The sequence below is a fragment of the Kogia breviceps genome, chromosome 2, assembly GCF_026419965.1.
Source record: "Kogia breviceps isolate mKogBre1 chromosome 2, mKogBre1 haplotype 1, whole genome shotgun sequence".
In the NCBI taxonomy this organism is placed as follows: domain Eukaryota; kingdom Metazoa; phylum Chordata; class Mammalia; order Artiodactyla; family Physeteridae; genus Kogia; species Kogia breviceps.
This window is the reverse complement of record NC_081311.1, coordinates 91074206-91092813: the sequence shown is the minus strand read 5'-3', so window position 1 is coordinate 91092813 and position 18608 is coordinate 91074206. Positions and strand designations below refer to the sequence as shown.

Here is an 18608-nt window from a genome sequence, read left to right as displayed (position 1 = left end):
AAGCAGCACTTCCGGTCACGAGCTCAGCGGTTCTCAAAGGGAAGCTCCTGGACCAGCAGCATTGCCTGGGAACATGGGAGAAATGCAGAATCTCGGGTGCAACCCAGCCCTGCTGACTAAGAATCTGGGCGGCGGGGGCAGTGACCCAGGGAGCTGGGATGTAACAGATCCCATCCCCCAGGCACTTCTGATACACAATCAAGTTTGAGAACCAGGGCCTCAGCTGTCAGTCCTGTTAGGCTGGGGTTTTACTATCTCTGTGTAATGGAGACAGGAATGGAGGCTCCAAGACGTGGGGTAACGTGCCTGTGAAAGTCTGCCCTATGCCACAGGTGTCATCCTACCTCGAGATGGGAAGGATGGGTAACGTGCCATTTGAGAAGACTAGTAAGACTCCTAAGGGTGTTTAATTCCTTCCCTCCTTAGGGCCTTGTGTCCTGTACTCAGTGGATGGTGAGTAATTTATCTGTTCCCTCTTTATCCATAATTCAGCAAATTCCTCCCAAATGCTGCCAGGCTCCCAGTCTCCCTTTAGCCCTGAAAGAGGAACAGAGACGTGAAGGATGTTGTTTCTCTGGAGGACCCGCCATTACTGAACCCTCGTTGTGTGCCAGGCTTGCCATGTGTCCGCCCTGGGAATCAGGCATTCTTTTCCTCTAGGGATCAGAGGTCAGAGGTCAGAGAGTCACCCCTGTGTGAGCTGCTGAAGCACGTGTAAGAGTCCAGAGGGCAGTCGAGGAGTGAGCTCTGAGTAGGCAGAGCCCCTCTCGGGAGGCTGGAGAAAGATGGGGCCTTGGGAATGGACTGTGTCTGGGGACCTCTGAGCCCAGCCAAGCCTGGGGAGCCTGAGGCTTAGAATATGGGCTGGATCTGGGTAGGGACTGGGAACAGAGCTGCAGAACTGCCCATGAGGATAAATCGCACCTCTGAGGTGCCGCTCGACCTAGCTGGACAGAGTAAGACGAAGGAGAGGGCCATCAGCTGGGAACGGCCACAGCATAAAAGGCCTTGACACCATCTCCACACACTGACCCGGACATCACACAAACCCCAGAGGCCGAGCTCAGTCCTGTGCACACACGGATAGGAGGGCTGCAGTCCGTCCCTCTCCCGGTGGGGTGTGAGGGCCTCCGGAGCCTGGACCCTGACCTTGGTCAGATCAGGGACGCTATCTCACTCTCGGGTGACACCCGCCTCCTCTCCTCCTCAGCTTCCGTTTCCTCTTGCTCTCCTTTCAACGTGAAGATCAGTGGGCTTGATAAAGGGACAGCTGCAAATCAGAAGTTAAATAGTTGGGGCTCCTCTCCCAGTGAGCTAAAGCCACACCAGCTGTTTCCAGGGCAGGCTTTCTCCTCCTCCCGGGAAGAGCAAACCTGCTGAGCTCCTTTCGGTGGTCTTGGCATTGTCTCAAGTCTGAGCTTCTGTTGACGTCTGCTGAACCAGACACCTCTCCAGCTCCCCCCCACCCCAGCCTGAGCAGCGGACAGAGACCAAGCACCAGCATCCTCCCCAGGACCAGGCACAGCAACTGGACTGGGATCTTCTCCTCCCCTTCTTCCTGTCTCTTTTGAATTCTATTTTCTTAGAAACCCTCAGGTCCTCAGGAGGCGGAGGCGGTGGGCGCAGGGTGTGGGGAGGGAACGGTGGTTCCCTTTCCACACTCTGTGCCTTGGGGATATTTGCTGCCTCCTGAACAAACCCCAAACCCCACACAGCCCAAGTTGACAAGGTTCCCTCTCTCAGAGGAGCATCCGCACGTGGACAGTGGCAACTTCATCTTGCTCAGCAGACCCTTGTCTCCCCAGGGGTGCCCTCGCCCCCCGCTTAGGGCTTCTTGCTGACTCCCCCTGCTGTCACCATCCTGGGCTGCGGAGACAGGGGTTCCGTTTTTGGCCCCAGGAACACAGACAAAGCAGCGTTTCCTTTTACTTAGACCCTGTAGCTCAGCTGAGGCAGACTGGTCATTGTATTGGAATAAGGCTCTATTTAAGAAAAACAAAAAGCTCAGGGATAATAGCAGGGAAATATAGGTGGAGGAAAGCCTGGATACTCTGAGCTGTGAGTTACAGCGTCCTCAGCTTTCAGTTCCCCTCCCCTGAGCACATCCCCCAAACGACAACGCCTGAGTATGAAAACTCCCTGAGCAAGGATCCAGAGGCAGGAAGACCCCCTCTCCAGCCTCTGCCCCCAGGCTGCATCTTCCCCAGTGTACTGGGAATGGCTCTCTTCTCCAGAGCAGGGAGTCTACCTCTCCTTGCCCCCTCGCAGGCCGCAGTGCTTCACCCACCAGTGTTTTGATGTGGCTGGCATGTTGCAGCCTGCAAGGCTTCGGTACCCGCCAGACATCTGTGCCTGTTTTTATATAGCAGCATCAGGCACCAGGGCAACAGGGAAGGCGGGTTCACAGCCAGGAGGAGGAAAGCATGGCTGGATCATTGGATGGGGTTTCAGAGCAGCATAATAACATTGCACAGCACTTTGGCAGCCCTGGGGCTGGGGACATCGTCTAAAAGGTGACACGCAGGGACCATGAGGGCAATAGTTTTGACCTTGAGAATGGCAGGCACATTCCGACAAAAGGCAAGTCAAATTCACATTGGCCTCGCCTGGCCAGGTACTTTGGCCGGAGAATATGGTCTGCAAGCCCGGGGAAGGGGACACAGGCTGTCTGCACAGATAGGAAGGGTGACCTGCTGGAGGCTGCAGGCGGGTAACCCCCATCCCCAGCATACAACCTGCAGCTGCCGAGAGCCCAGACCCCGACCCCCGATGACCAGGCATCCCAGCAGGCAGGCCCACGTGGAGGTCCTCCTGTCTCAGCTCCCCACCGTGAGCTGTCCCTCCACGTCCTTCTCTCACCACTGCTGCTGGCATCACCCACTCAGCATCTCAGCAGGCCAGCCTTGGGGACCACCCCCTCCAGAAAGCCTTCGTGGGAACCCAGAAACCTACCCTTTCCAAAGTTACCCACAGACGTCCTTGTCTCTGCTGTACGGTCTGCTCCTTGAAGGCAGGGGCCTTGCCTTAACTATCCACCACGTTGCTGGGATGTAGTAAGTGCTAAAGAAAGTTTATTTTTAGTTAATTTTTATTGGAGTATAGTTGAGTTACAGTGTTGTGTTAGTTTCATGTGTACGGCAAAGTGAATTTGTTATGCGTATACATGTATCCACTCTTTTTTAGATTCTTTTCCCATATACACCACTACAGAGAACTGAGGAGAGTTCCTTGTGCTACGCAGTAGGTCCTTATTAGTTATCTATTTTACATATAGTGGTGTGTATACATCAATCCCAATCTCCCATTTGTCCCTCCCCCTGTTCCGCCTCGGTAACCGTAAGTTTGGTTTCTCCATCCGCGACTCTATTTCCCAGGCACGTCTTTATTGCTCATTTTGACACTTAAACACACAGAGTCTAACAACTTTTCATGTAAATGTGTCGTGTCTCCTCAACCAAGTCCTAAACCTTCTGGGGACAGACCTCATCCTCTCTGCATCCTGTGAAGCCTGGGGCTGGGCGAATGCTAACTGCTCAGCCAAAGTTGGCTGGCTTGCAAGAGAGATGGACAGTGGGTACCAAGCTATCCGTTTCTCTCCTTGGGGCTCTTATATTCTGAGACCCATTCTTCCCCTGTTGTAGCTTGGATGCTACACCCTTTCAGTGTGAGATAACAACAGACCATCAAAGAAAAGTAAATGTCTTTGACCTTTTTCTTACCACAAAGGAAAGTCAGTTAGTAAACGTCAATCGTCAGCTGATTTCTACTTCACTTGCATCAGGCCTTTAAGGCCAGAATCTAGAAAAGGAAGGAGAAACTCCAGTGTGAGCCAAGGAGAACTATCTAGGGCCACAAACGTTCCTGTCCTTCCCCTGAACCCAAGTCAGCCTCACGCAAAGGCATCACCCCCTAAGCCCCCTGGAAAAGAAGTTTCTCAGTGTAAGTAGCACAGAGCAAACCGTCAAGCAACAGATGTGGTTGCCATGTCTGCTAATTGCTGGCATTGACACCGTTGTCATGGCATGAATTCTTCAAGGACTTGATGACAAACCTTTTGGTCAACAAGCGTTTCCCTTCGCGCTACTAAGGCTTCAATAATCTTACTCTTCCCAGAGTCTTCTGCCCGGTGCCTGAATTCTTCCTCTTGGCTGGACCAGGTGGGCGATGGCAAACAGGAACGGGGTGCTTCCTCCAGGACCCCCGAGGCAATAGGAAAAACCATTAGAGGTGGGTCAGGAGGTGCTGAAGACAAACCCTTGCAGGAAAAAGAACTTCCCAGCACAGCTGCATCGGAAAACACAAGAGAAGCAGGCTCTTGGTGGCAACAGGAGGGTCGACTTGTGTCCCTGGAGCCGGTGCCTGAGCACAGCTCTCTGTTGACACCTGAGGAGCACCGCTGGAGCCCCGAGGATCCAGCTGCTGCTAAAGTGCTGCACCCCGTTAGCTGCGCCCAAGCTGCCAGCTGGAGCGGAGGATGTCTCCTGCGTGGAGGGGCAGCACCTCTGCACCCTGCTGCCTCCCAGGGGTGCTGCCTTTGACCGGGAAACATGCAGCTGACCACCCTGCAGACCTAGAGAATCAGCGGGGCTCCGGCTGCAGCCACATTGCAGATGGCACAGGAGAGAAGCCATTCCCAGCCATAGCAGCTTGCACTCTGGAGAGAGCACACATTTTAGAGCCGGGGATCCCAGGTGACAACACAGACTCTGCCTCTTTGGGCTGTGAGATGTCGACCACTTGCTCAAGCTCTTTGGGGGAAAACACTTCCCTTTTGCTCGCTTGCTATGAGGAACGTTAAGTGGCAACTTCACCCAGAGCCTGCTGCCTATTAAGTCCTCCTCCCCCCACTTCCGCCCCTGAGGCTGAGCCCCCAGGACTTGTGTCAGAACTTCCCGAGTCCTGGAACATTCTTCCCAGCCTGAAATTTCCCAAGGCCTCTAGGAGAGCATCAGCCTCCCTCCCTGATCCCTGCCTTCTCTCCGCACCCTGCCTCCATGGGAGGTGGTGACTTCCCTGCCTGTGAGTCGGGAGCAGGAACAGCCCTTCCCTTCCTCTCCGTCTCTGGATCCACAGCTTCGGGAAACATCTGTTGTCCCTGCCCTTGGCCCTGGCCTTGTGGCAAGGCCTGCAGCTGGGTGGCCACGCGGGGGAGTTCAGAAGCCCAGAGGTATCAGGCTGTTTGGCCATTCGGCCGCCATCACCCACATCAGCGTTCACTGGTATGAGGCTGTGCTTTGTTCCCCATCTGCCTGCTCCTTGCTTGATCTCTTAGACGGGCAACCCTTGAACCCGACACGGTGGGACACAGAGGGTTTCGTGTATTCCCTCTTGTCATGTTGTTGTCTAAATCACGGTCTCCAAAAATCGTGGTAAATGCCGCCCTCGGTAAGAAACACCCTTTGCGCCATGACTCAGATCCATATGCTTGGGGGGGGGGGGTGCACAAAAGAAATCAGAGCTCCCTAAATAGTATCCTGACTGCCGATGATGGACCTGGTGGTTTCTAAGCTATTTTCTCTGTCTCCTCTCTCTATTCCTGTTTTGGTTTCTTTCTTTACTTCTCCTTCCCTTTCTCTCTCTTTGCCTCTTTCTATCTCTAGCTGGTTGTGACCCACCAGTGACTTGGGGCTTCCTGTGTGACAGACACGGCCCTAAATAATTCATCCATCACAATCACACCGCCCAGGGAAACTGTAAGCACCCTGAGGTCAGAGACTCACTTTTTTTTTCTTGGAAGCTCTCCTGGTCCCTGCAGTGATACGGGGAAGAGAGACACTGAGCATCCCGTGCTGTCTGACTGTCAGCCGGCCGATGCTGGGAATTCACGACCAGCATCCAGTGTCTGCCTGGACCCACAGCACCTGGGAACTGGTCCCTTAGGTGGATGGCATCGAATTCCATGCAAACCAGAGTAATAATAAGACTCACAGTCAAAACAGTGGCTACAACTGAAAAACACCTATTCTGAGCTACGTACTGCATAGTAACTGTCTATATAACAAATATACAACATTTATCACGTGTGTGTGTATCATTTCTAACACTTACCACGAAGTGGGTTTGTTATCCCCGTTTACACACACAGAAACTAAAGCCAGTCGGTATTAAGCATTTTACTGAATACGGTGCCATTAGGTCAGGCAAGCCAGGATTTGAACCCAAGGGTCATCAGGGTGATGAGGGCAGTGCAGGGTGCAGTTTCACCCTCTGTTCCCCAGATAGGACTAGGCTTTCAAATAACTCTCAACAACTGTTACTCTGTGCCAGGCACGCAGGACTATGCCAGGTGTGGTTCTGGGACTCGAAGAGCTTTCTCTCTGGTGGGGGCGTTGCAATCTTGAGGAGAGCTAGGAAGGAAACACGCAGGGCGCTTTGGGTCTCTACAAAAAGGCTGGAGGCCACGCATGTTTCTCCAATCTCAGGAGTAGACCGTTGTCTGTTCTGATCTCAGATGCACACTTGGCCATAAATAACACCTTGCTTTGCCATGAAATCCACCCCCTTCAAGCTGCTCATCGGCCCCCACCCCAGTTCCTGAGCTCGGAGTGATTCTAATCCCAAGCTCCTACTTACCCTTGAAACTCAGCAAGGGGTGGACTCTCATTCCAGGCTTGTAATCCAATCGCACAGTAACCCATCAACTTCCTGGGAGGGACTCGAGCTCACTCCAACCAGCCTTCTGCAAATATCCCATATCATTGCTGCTGGCTGAAACAGCATGAGGTGGTGTAGCCAGTGAGGACTCTCACTGCAGCATCTCCAGAAGCAAGAGATCAAAGCCCAGGTTTCAGAACCCTAGATGCCATGGATGACAAGCAGTCATTTGGGGAGAAAACTGAGAACTAGAGAGAGGTGAGGGGCTGTTGTAGGGGCTAAGGTCTCTGCCTGAAATGCTTATACTCTTGTTTATCCCACAAACTCCTATTCATCCTTCAAGGGCCCATCCTGATAAACCCTCTCTGGGAAGCCTTCTCTTACACCAGCAGTTCTCAACCCTGAGTGTGCATCAGAATCACCTGCAGGCCTGTTACCACAGATTACTGGGCCCGAGCCCCAGCGCTTCTGGTACAGTAGGTCTGGGGTGGAGCCCAGGAATGTGCATTTCTAACAGGCTCCCAGGAAATGCTGCTGTTCCAGAGACCACACTTTGACAACCACTGTCTTATACCATCCCCACCTTCCCAGACATGCCCAGGCTTCCTCCTCTGTGCCAGTTCTGACCTAGGTGGCAGGTCTGAAGTGTCACTCCCCTGGAGTCCAGTCACATGGTGCACCTTGAACAAATTCAGCTCTGGTCCCTACGCCCAAGCCAAGAAGTTCACCCCAAGTGATCCAAGCCGAATACCTCTGGTCCTCACCCAGCTCACCCAGGCTCACCACCGAGCAGGACCCTGCAGGGTTAAGCATGCCATCCTGAGGCTGCTCAGGATCAAACAGGAGAGATTCTGACCCAGGGAAATCAATTACACTTTTCTGGAACTCAGCTTCCAAATCTGTATAAAGGGGACAATAATAACTGCTACTGAATGGCATTGTCACAGGGACTATTTGAGTTAAAACACATTAAGTACTAAGAACAGTACCTAGCACATGGTAAGCAATTGCTAATTGTTTTTAAGAGAAGAAATAGCAGTCCTTTCTAATCCTGAATTGCCTTGGACAAACTGACTTAAGAAAGGCTTGCTTTCACCTGGAAAATTCCTAACAGTAAGCCTGGGTATTTGAGCTTCTACAACCATCCATGCCAACTTAAGGAAGGGGCTATTCTTTCTTGATGAAATGGGAGGTGCTCAGTGATGGAGTAAGTTCTAGAACTCTGGCCTCTGCATGCATTCATTTATTGTGTGCATTTATCCCCCCGATCATGCATTCAGTAAATGTTTAGAGTACCTACTATGTGCTAGATACTAAGTCCCAGGCTGCACTTGACCACCCTGGATTGCAAAGTCCAGCATCCATTTGACCTTCTCCTGTCTGTACTTCCCTCCCGCTGCCCTGATACCTGCTGTGTCTCTCTGCTGACTTGAGGGCTTGTTTTCTCCTCTCCCCCACCTCTAGGCTCTGTGCTGGCCTCAGAGCCCCCAGCCTGGCTCTCCTCCTCTGGGCCTCAAGCCTGAAGCCCCTGCTTCCCTCCACCACCAGCCAGCTTCTTATCAGAAAGAGTCATCTGGCAGCTGCTCTGGGGAGAATGACCTCATCGCGCTATAATTAAAGTGATTATCTGGGCGGAAATGACTATTATGAAGCAGCCTTCTCTGTTTTAATATGTGGAGCCCTTGTAACGGGAACATGGGATTTCCATGTGGACACTGATATTTCCGTGCTCTAATAAATCCTTCCCCTCACACATATCCCAGAGGAGGGGGTCCCGCTCTCCTGGACACCGTAGCCTTCCGGCTAGACCACTGAGCTTCTGAAAAACGCACTTAGTAACTTGGATAGCACCACAGAGTGGCCCTACCCTCAGAAGAAGAATGCAGAGGCCTGCAGAGGGTCTTAGGGAGAGATCTCTGGATAGGAGCCCTCCTGGGAGGGGCATCTTCAAGTGAGAAGAGAGAAAGTGCCCCCCAGAGAGCACAGCCGTAAGTCCCGGCCTCAAGCTCACCCATGAGACGAGCTGTGTGACGGTGGACACATCACTCTCTGAGCCTCAGTGTCCCACCTGTGAAATGGGTTAATAATACCATGTGCCTGGTATACTAGATGGATGGCAACTAAACCAACACCTGACATGTGTAGACACCCCACAGGTGGTCTGTTTTTACCATCATCATGAGAAAAGCTGAGGCCTGAAGAGGCAGGTGACTCTGCACTAAACACAGTCGTGCCTGCCCTCACACCCCTGCAGGTGTCTGGTGAGCATCTGCAGATGCAGGCAGGGCTCTGGGTCAGGGAGGCAGCAGGGATGCAGCAGGGATACAGCAGGGGTGCAGCAGGGGTACAGCAGGGGTGCAGCAGGGGTGCGGCAGGGGTGCAGCAGGGGTGCAGCAGAGGTCCCTCACATATGGCTGGCTCAGTCCTGGAGATGCCGTAATGGTGTCTGATAGCCCTGGGAGTGACAAGATGCTCTCCAGCAACAGTCAGTGGAAAAGGAGAGCCCGGGCCCGGCTCTGTGCGCCCCCGGCCAGAGGTCTGTCTGCGTGCCACACAGTTTCCCATACACCCTGGGGCAGCACACCTGAGAGCAGAGGGTGCAAGCTCGGCGGAGACACTCTAGGGCATGGGCAGCCATCCTCTCTCACCTCAGGCTCTCCTGTTCTGTCCACAGAACCCGACCCCGGGATGGCCTCGAGTGAGATGGACATCGCCGTCATTGCAGGTACGCTGTCCGGGGGCCCCTCAAACAGCCCGGAGGGTCAGAGGAAACACTCAGGGAAGGACCTGCCATGGCCCTGCTTTCCTCCCCTCAAAGGTGGTTTGAAGGTGGACTGGGGGACTCTGGCTCTGTAAGAAAATGTCCAACACAGCATCCTGGTGGGTGAGGTGCCAAGGCACCTGCATCAGGGCCTGTTAGGACCCTAAATCCACAGAGAAGGGGGGCTGGCGGGAGAGCCGCTCTGGTGGGGGAGGGATGGGGTTGGGGGCTGACCAGGGCCCCCTGACTTCTCTCCCGGCTCCCCCAAGCCGCACTGCTCCTTGTCCTAGGTCTCACGCCCCTGTCTCTTCATCCTAACCCTGCCCTAGCCTTGCTCTGAACCCCAGCCTGGCCCCCACCGGTCACAGCTGTGACGCCAAACTGTGTTTCAGGACAGACTAAGTCTGTGAGCTATAGCTTGCCGTGTCCTGAGCTTCACACTTCTCCCTAGCTCATTCCTCGCTCAGGGAACTTCACGTTTCAACATAAATAAATAAAAGCAGGCAATCACCCTGATGTTCCGCTCACTGAACGGCTGGACCTTCTTTTTCTTAGACGATACCATGAACATCATGCAGACAGAAGTGTCCCCTAAAGGCGGCGGGGAGTTGAGGAAATTGTCCCACAGAGCTGGGACTTGGGAACGGTTGTAGCCTCTACATATTCTCCAAAGGCCCCTCTCCCAGTAAACCCACCTTCTAAGTCAAGGCAGAGGGTTTGTTCTGGGGTTTCAAAGCAAACACCTGCACTTGTACCTCCCCACGTGAGAGTGCCACCCGTTAGTCCTACCCAAACTCTTTTGTGCTGTCCTCTCACCCCATCGCTCCAAAGGCATGAGTGACCTGTGCCGTCTGACCAGCCCTCTAGCCACACCTCCCAACCCCTCTTGCAGACCCCACCTCCCAGGAACACACACCACACTTGGGCAGCCCTCGCCCCTGCCCTCTCCTGGCACTCTTCCGGTTTTCCCACTTCAATCCCATGCCCAGGAAACCCCTCAGCTGGGATTGTCCTGCTTCTAAAACTCAGAGTTATCAGATGTACGAAGTATAGCAGAAATGCTAAGGGATGGAGTGACTTGCTCTGCAGGGCCAGGAGAGTAGGGCAAAGGAGTCCTCTTAGAGGAGGTGGTAGAGGCTGGATTCTGAAGGCAGCATCCAAGTTTACCAGGAAGACAAGCTGAGGGGAAAATATTTTCAGCAGAGAGAACACGTGGAAAGACATGGAAAAATGGTCAAATAAAAAGTGTTTGGAGAATCGTAAATCGGCCAGCAGGACTCCAGTAAGAAGAGTTTGAAAATGATTGCAAGTTCTAAATACTAAAGTGTTACAAAGGTTTAGAGAGGGCCATTCATTTGAAGATTGAAGGAGAACTTCGATTAAGCATGAATGCTTCTTGGGAGGGAAAGATACCAAATTGTTAACTGGGGTGATTTCTGAGCGGAAGGATTAAGCACATGTTAACGTCCATTTATGTTTCTCTGTATTTGCCAGGTTTTAAAAAATGATTGTGTCTTTATAAAATAATTTTTCCACCCTTTTTATAGCTATATATAAAATACCTAATTCTTTGAATTAAACTTATCTCTTAAAAAAAAAAAAAAATCCCTGAAAGTTCCAAATCCCGCGAACCTGTCAGTTTCAGGCAAACTCTCGAGTTGCGTTCTGTGGATGGTACACTAGGTGTGCCTTCCTCAGTGGACTGGGAGCGCCTCAGAGCAGGGTCAGTTCTGGGGTAAGATTCCAGCCTCAGTCTGACGATGCTGAACGGAGGGAGAGGGGAGGTCAGGGGTAGCTTAGATGGGCACAGGTGAGGGGCAGGTGCCCTGGGCAGGGCAAGAGTGAGGCAGGAAGGAGCCAGCCTGTCTGGCCTTGGTGTTTGTCCAGCAGTGTGTCTGTCCCAGCACAACCTTGTAGGCCCTGCCTGCGTCCTCCCCCATCCCAGCCCGGCCTCTTCCCCCGACACAGAGCCCTGTGTTTCCGCTCCTGCAGGCGTGATCGCGGCCGTGGCCTTCGTGCTGGTCTGCCTCCTCCTCCTCATGCTGCACTACATGTACCGGCACAAGGGCACGTACCACACCAACGAGGCCAAGGGCACGGAGTTTGCCGAGAGCGCCGACGCGGCCCTGCAGGATGACCCGTCCCTCCAGGACAACGGAGACAGCAGCAGAAAGGAGTACTTTATCTGAAGGACTTTACCAGGACTCACTTCCCCCCAACGCCTCCCCGCCTCCCCGTCCAGGAGAGAAAGCCCCACCCCCCACCTGCAGCACCAGGCAGCCTGCGAGCGCCTCCCCCGCACCCGCAGACACGCACCTCGCCTGGGGCACTGGGTGCCGCCCAGTGGGGGAGGGAGCGAAGGAGAAACCCAGCTGCAGAGGCCTCCCCCAGGGACCCAGGCAGGCTCTGCCGGAGGGAAGAGAGGGAGGAGGTCGGCTCCCCCTGCGCCTCGCACGTTGCCACCTGCGTGCAGGGCATGGAAGTCCTCGCTGGGTGTGAATGGGGCTGTGGGCCTAGGAGTGGGGAGCACGCCGACTGCGGATAAAGACATCAGATGTCAGCCCTTGACTTTTGGGGGAAGCAGCAGGTGCCGGAGCTCAAAGGCACCTTTATCTCCCATGGATGCAGCTCTGAATGATTGGAAATAAATCTGAAACGTAATGGAGCATTCAGAGTCAAATGACATGACTGTGATTGTTTAGGGAAAGATAAAGGCTGCCCAGGGCTTACTTGTTATCCATGCAATTTTGTGTTCTCTGATCGACTCCGCCAGCTGATACTGGGACGGCCACGTCAGGCTCCACGGGACGGTTGTCAGAGAACACAGTCTGTACAGATGGCTCCTGGGCCCCACCGGGGAGGGAGAAAGGGAGGGCCCAGTGACCAGCATGCATCTTCCCCACCTGGGCACAGCTTCAGGAAACAAATGCACGAGTGCGGTGTCCCTCTAGAAATAGGTTGCCCCGGCCCCCAGGGCACTAGCTGAAGCATTGGTTCCCAAATGCCTGGTATTAGAAAAAATGGACCTGTTAAAAATACGAGTGAACCCCATGGGAAGAGGGGGTCCCAAGCCCAATTCTAACATGCGGAGGAGGCTTCCCTACAGCAACAAGCAGTTCAACTCAATGCTGACACTGTCTCCCCGGAGACAGAATCAGATTCCACAGGTAGAAGGCTCAGTCCTACAGGACCACCTCACCACAGACGTCAGTGACAGACCCACCAGCTGCAAACTGGAGGTTCCAACGACCCCCTCCGGGGGTTCGATTGATTTGCTAGAAGGGCTTGCAGAACTCAGGAAAACCAGTTGACTCACAGATTACCGATTTATTATCAAAAGTTATTGAACCCCAAACTGCAAACTATTACGTATACAATGGGTAAGCAACAAGGTCCTACTGTATAGCACAGTATCCTGCAATAAACCATAACGTAAAAGCATACAAAAAAGCATGTGTGTGTGTAACTGAGGAAAAGAATATATGTGTGTAACTGAGTCACTTTGCTGTACAACAGAAATTAACACAGCATTTTAAATCAACTATACTTCAATTAAATATATGTATATATATATGTAAGGTTATTAAAGGTTAGGAATCTACAGCCAGGTAAAGCGATAGCGTAGGGTGAGGTCCTGAACAGGGCCCCAGCACAGTGGCACAGACGCATTCTGGCTCCCCCAACAAGAAGCTTTCTGAAAAAGGGCCCCAAAGCTGTCCTTTTGGGGTTTTATGGAGGCTTCATTACATAATCATAATTAACTAACTCACTGGTCAATGATGATTGACCATCAACCTCCAGCTCTACTCCCACCTGGAAATCCAGGAGGTGAGACTGAAAGTTACAAACCTCTAGTCAGGTGGTTGGTTCCCCTGATGGCCAGCCCCCAACCTTAAGGGCTTCCAAAAATCACCTCATTCAAATAACAAAAGACATCTTTTTTTTTTTTTTTTTTTTTTTTTTTGTGGTAGGCGGGCCTCTCACTGCTGTGGCCTCTCCCTTTGCGGAGCACAGGCTCCGGACGCGCAGGCTCACCAGCCGTGGCTCACGGGCCCAGCCGCTCCGCGGCATGTGGGATCCTCCCGGACCGGGGCACGAACCCGTGTCCCCTGCATCGGCAGGTGGACTCCCAACCACTGCGCCACCAAGGAAGCCCAACAAAAGACATCTTTATCACTCTCAGCACTTAGGAAATTCCAAGGGTTTTGGAAGCTGTGAGCCAGGAACAGTGAACAAAGACCAAATAAATATATATGAGAAGTATATTTTGGTCATCTGAATGACCAAATATATATTTCTTATGAATCACAGCATCACCCCATCCTTCCCATGATAACATTAGTGATAATGGCTCCCAGAGGCTGGAGTGCAGACTGCAGGGCCCTGCTCCCTGGGTTGGCCGCTGGCTCCCCCAGTCCTGGTCCTGGAATCTTGGTCAACTCGCTTGACTTCCCTGGGCAACTACCAGGGCTGATGGCAGGAAGAAATGTGTCGTGTGCTCAGCACTAATTGTCTTCGGATGTCAATAAAACTGGTGCTGGATGAACAGTGGGTATGTATCAGTCAATGAAATTTCCTCAGCGCATCACTTTTAAATGCTTCCTCAGGAGTAACCGTGAGTTAAAGTGAGTTACTGACCATCCTCTTGCATGAGAGTCTTTCTAAGACTTCCAGCAGCTCAGCAATCCCTCACCTGGAGACCAGGAGTTCCAAGATTAAAGACTGCAGCCCAGGTGGCCAGGAACTTCTCAGGGCTCAGGTTTCTTGAGGCTGAGCCATCTATACAAGGGGTCAGCACAAAGGCCTCCTATGACTCTCCTTAGAGAACTAATGGGATCCCAGCTCAGGCAGGGATGGCTGCCAACTAAAGGAGCCAGAAGTCACAAGGAGAGAAGGAGAGAGAAAGGAAGAAGCAGAGATGGAAGAGACGTGGTCAGAAGCTGAGGCCTTTCCCTGGGGTGGGGGGTGAGAGGACCAAGCTTGCTGGCCCTCCACTTTCTCATCTATAAAATAAAAGGTTTGGCTGTATCCCTGTCCCAAGATGCTATAGAACACCAGCTTGGCAAAGTGACGATGAACAGCCTAAACCAAAAGGGTGTTCCATGTGCAAATAAATTTGGAAAATGGCCTATGAAGGGAAGTTAAACTAATGCCAAGTCTCCTAAGCATCTCCGGTATCCCGGTGTGTGTATGGCAGGGCAGGGAGAGTCAGGCAGTGCTACCCAAATGTATTTGGCCAGAGACTCTATTTCTTCCCAGAATACCTGTTGCAAGCTGTGAGCCAAGAGTTCCCCACATTTAGGAAACACTAAATGACTTCTAACATTCCTTTCTGTTGTGACGTCTCTTTAGGTTTTTGAGAATACGTGGGCACATGGCCTCGTCTGCAAGGAGTTTGAACACAGATCACTGTCCAGTGGGCACAGAGGGGGAACCCAGAGCCCACACACAGAAGTGATGCTGGAAACTCGGCCTCTGTACACAGGGGCCAAATCAAATCTCAGAGACAGAGTTTTGGGTGAAGTAGAAAAGAATAGCTTTATTGCTTTGCCAGGCAGAGGGGGACACAGAGGGCTCATGCCCTCAAAAATTGTGTGCCCCAACCTGAGGGTGGGGTGGGCAGGATTAGGTGAGGAGTTTTATAGCAGTGGTTCAAGGCCTGGGTTGCTGATCAGGATCAGGGTGTGTGCAGAACCTGTACTCCTTTAATCTGACCTCAGGTGATCTCCTGATGAGCTTCTGTGGTTCTCAAGGATGTCAAACTGTGACCTTCTCTCTGGAAAGAAGAATGCTTCATCAAGTTGTTAGCATCTTCCATTTGTTGGGGGTTTTAGTTCTGCAGAAGAGCTCAGAGATATTGTTATGCATATCCCTTGAGGCAGAACCAGGACCCTGCCCCGAGGCTGCACTATTGTTTCTTGACTGCTCCTCCCTTGTCTCTGCTTCACCTCCCTTCCCTGATTAGCAGTTGTTTGCAACTGCCCTTTGGAACTCAGGGAAGGTCGTGGAGGCTGGAGTCTATTCCCTACAAACAACAAATGGGGGACACAGAAAGGCTTCCATGCCCAGGAGCCCCACAGGGTCCTGCTCAATTTCAGAAGCACCTTCCTTTAAAAAGGATCCAGGGAGAGGATGAGTCCCTGGGCCTCCCTGAGGGCTGGTGCCTGTGTGGGAAGAGGGATATTGGTCACCCCTCCCTCCCTCCCTCCACAGCCCCAGGTCCGTCTGTACTGACTGCAGTCTGAGAACTGGCCCACGGAAGCTGGGCTCCCTGGCACCTCACTTCTTCTCTCCCCTCCCCTCAGCTTCATCCCCCTGGCCTACCCAGTGTCCTGGAGAACTTTATGGAAACACAGCCTGCTCCCCAGCCCACCGGGTCCCAGGCCCAGCCAGAATAAGATGCAGCGGTGATGAAACTGCACAGCTCAGATTGGGACTTACACCCACTGTCTTTTAACTGAAATCACACACCTGGTCTCAGGACTTAATGAAGCTCAGGTTCTTTATGTCTCATCACAGAAAGAATTCAGTGAGAGACAAAATGATAGGTAAGAAGTAGATTTATTTAGAGAGATATATATTCCACATACAGAATGTGGTTCATCTCAAAAGGCGAGAACAGCCTTGGAAGAAACACACTCCACAGACAGAGTGCAGTCTGTCTCAGAAGGCAAGAGGTCCCAAAATATGGGGTGGTTAGTTTTATAGTCTGGGTAATTTCATAGGCTAATAAGTGGGAGGAGCATTCCAACTATTTTGGAGAAGGGGAAGCTTCTTTGCACATGGTTCTCCTTCATCCTCACCATAGCCTCACAGGAGGGCCGCCTGGTCCTCCCTTTAGACCTGTAGAAGCTGAGGCTCAGAAAGATGGAAGGACTTGCTGGAGGTCACACAGCTTCTAAAGGCCAAGGGAGCATCTGAACGCAGGCCCGTCTGGCCAGCAGACTGGAGAAGGGAGCCTCCTGCCCTCCACAGGCTGGGGTGAGTCAGCGGGAGTCCTTCCTGGGAGCAAAGCAGGCAGCAGCAGGACTCAGGGATGCCAGGGGGCCAGGGCACCCGGGCCGGCTCTCCGCTGTCCAGCAGGCCCGGCCAGCCATGGCCTGGGCTCCTGTGCCAGCATCCGTATTTCCACTGAGGGCTGGCCAAGGACAGAGTCAGCTCAGAACCATGGGAGCTGGCCCTGGGCAGGACGATTAGCAAGATAGAGACAGTAAGTGTTTTCAGGTCCATCATACCTCACCCACACCTCGAGCATCCCCGAAGTTTGCCACCCAGGTCACTCTTATCAAGAGGAAAATGACCAACTAGATGACATCATGTCATTCATACCCGCCCTTATTGGGTGATCTGTGCTTTTAAAAAGTATTCAATTCAAAAATAAGCATGTTTCGTGATGACATTTCAGACCCAGAAACACATGGATCATATAGGTCTGTATGTGTCAGAGTGTATAGCTGCGACCCACAAACAGATACCTATCTAAGTGTGAGGGTGACATAGCTGAATATAACAGGCCCTGACTCTAAGGGTGCGTGGCTTTGTGGAGGAGATAAGCACATAAGTGTACATGGAAAAGTGTTACTGACGCTGTAAGAGAAACGATATAGATAAAGTGGACCCCAAGTGGGGAGGGGCCAGTTCCACCTGGGGGATGGCATAGACTTAGGAAAGTCTTCAGAGGGAAAGCAAGGCTTGGGTCAGTTGCACAGTAGACCAGAGATGGACCGTGGCCTTTGTCCCACGGGCAACAGGGAGCCACTGAAGGAACAGGTCAGTCTCCATCATAAGGATGTGGCAATACACCGTGGAAATAAATGTACAACGGTTCTGAGGGCATATCAAGGTCGGATGCGGCCCAGGCGCCAGAGCACACCCTTCACTCCAGCTACGCTATTGCTGTTGTTTAGTCTGAATTTCACATGACTCAACCCACCCTGCTGGGTGGGAAATGGATCTGATCCTCTCACAGAAGAAAGGGCAGTAGGTCAGGGCTTCGAGCCAATTGTTATGTAAATATTAGAGGAGAACTTTTCCTGCAATGGAAGGAACTCATGATGATTTTATCTCGTTTATGTTCCTTTGGAGGAGAGGCTGCTCAACGGTTTGTCATTCCTGGCTGAGTATTTCTTATCATCATGGCAACAGGGATGCTTTAAGGGACCAAGAGGATTTTAACTGGGCCAAGACCACAATGAACCTACAGGCACTTTAATGTTTTCAGCGTCACAGCTCCACATGTTATGGAGAGAGAGTGGTTCTGAAATCAGAGAGAGTTGAGCAAAAGTCTCCCCTGTGACGCAAACCAGCTCTGCGACCCAGGAAGAGTTACTTAACTTCTCTGTTTCAGTTCGAAAGAACAAAGTGAAGATAAAAATATTTTAATTTTACAGTGTTTTGAATATAAAATTCGATAAGGCAATAAGTTTGTTGGAAACGGTGAAGGCGCTGAGATTTTACCTGCTTTGGAGTTAACAGGTCATTCTGTAACACTTCCAGGGGTGTGGACAGAAGGCACGGGAGTCCTTGTTCAGAGACCAAGGGCTTCATCACTCATGGCACAACCGGGACATGAATACCAGCATCTTTGCATCAGTTTTCTTTGTCCCCAAATCCCACGTGGCAATGTGAATGGTCCCAGATGGCTGCATGCCCACATGAGTGGGTTAAGTTCTGGAAGCAAGTGCTGGGCTAGGAGAAGCTGAGTCCATTATAATGGTCAGTAAGCACACCCACCCTCCACTCTGGAGGGAAGCACTGTCTCCATGCTCCAAGGCCACTTGTTCCACAAACATCCTTGCAAAGATGGTCCAGAACAAAGGACAGCCTGTGCCTCACTGACACGATGTGACGAATGAGAGAGACCCATGGAGAACAGTCTCTCAGCATGGTAAGCACTGGTGCTCAGTAAACACCTGTTAAATAAGTGTGCACATCCATGACCCCCTAGCAACGAGCTAAATAACCGCTGGACCGCTGCCTTCTCAGCAGCAAATCAGAAAGCAACTTCTGCTTCTTTTTTATCCGCGCCCCCCCACCCCCAGCCATGCTGCATGGCTGGTGGGATCTTAGTTTGATCCCCATCAGGGATCAAACCCGAGCCACAGCAGTGAAAGCATGATGGAGTCCCAACCACCAAACCACCAGGGAATTCCCAGAAAGCATCTTCTGCTTCTTGAGACACATGAGGGAGTTTAAAGTAGAAGACTTTTCTACCCCTCTTTGTAAGTGTATGAGGAAGACGGCTGCGGGTATG

At 52.1% G+C, this 18608-nt stretch overlaps 1 protein-coding gene across 1 annotated transcript in view; it reads left to right on the top strand.

Moving 5' to 3' along the window:
* The window catches only part of GYPC (glycophorin C (Gerbich blood group)), a 44819-nt gene extending 32799 nt beyond the window's left edge, over nt 1–12020 (top strand). Inside the window, exons 2-3 of the mRNA XM_067025827.1 lie at nt 9269–9319; nt 11348–12020. Of these exons, the coding sequence (XP_066881928.1) occupies nt 9269–9319; nt 11348–11544 (248 nt within the window). The 3' untranslated portion in view covers nt 11545–12020. The remainder of the gene's footprint in view (nt 1–9268; nt 9320–11347) is intronic.
* Nucleotides 12021–18608: the final 6588 nt, after the last annotated feature.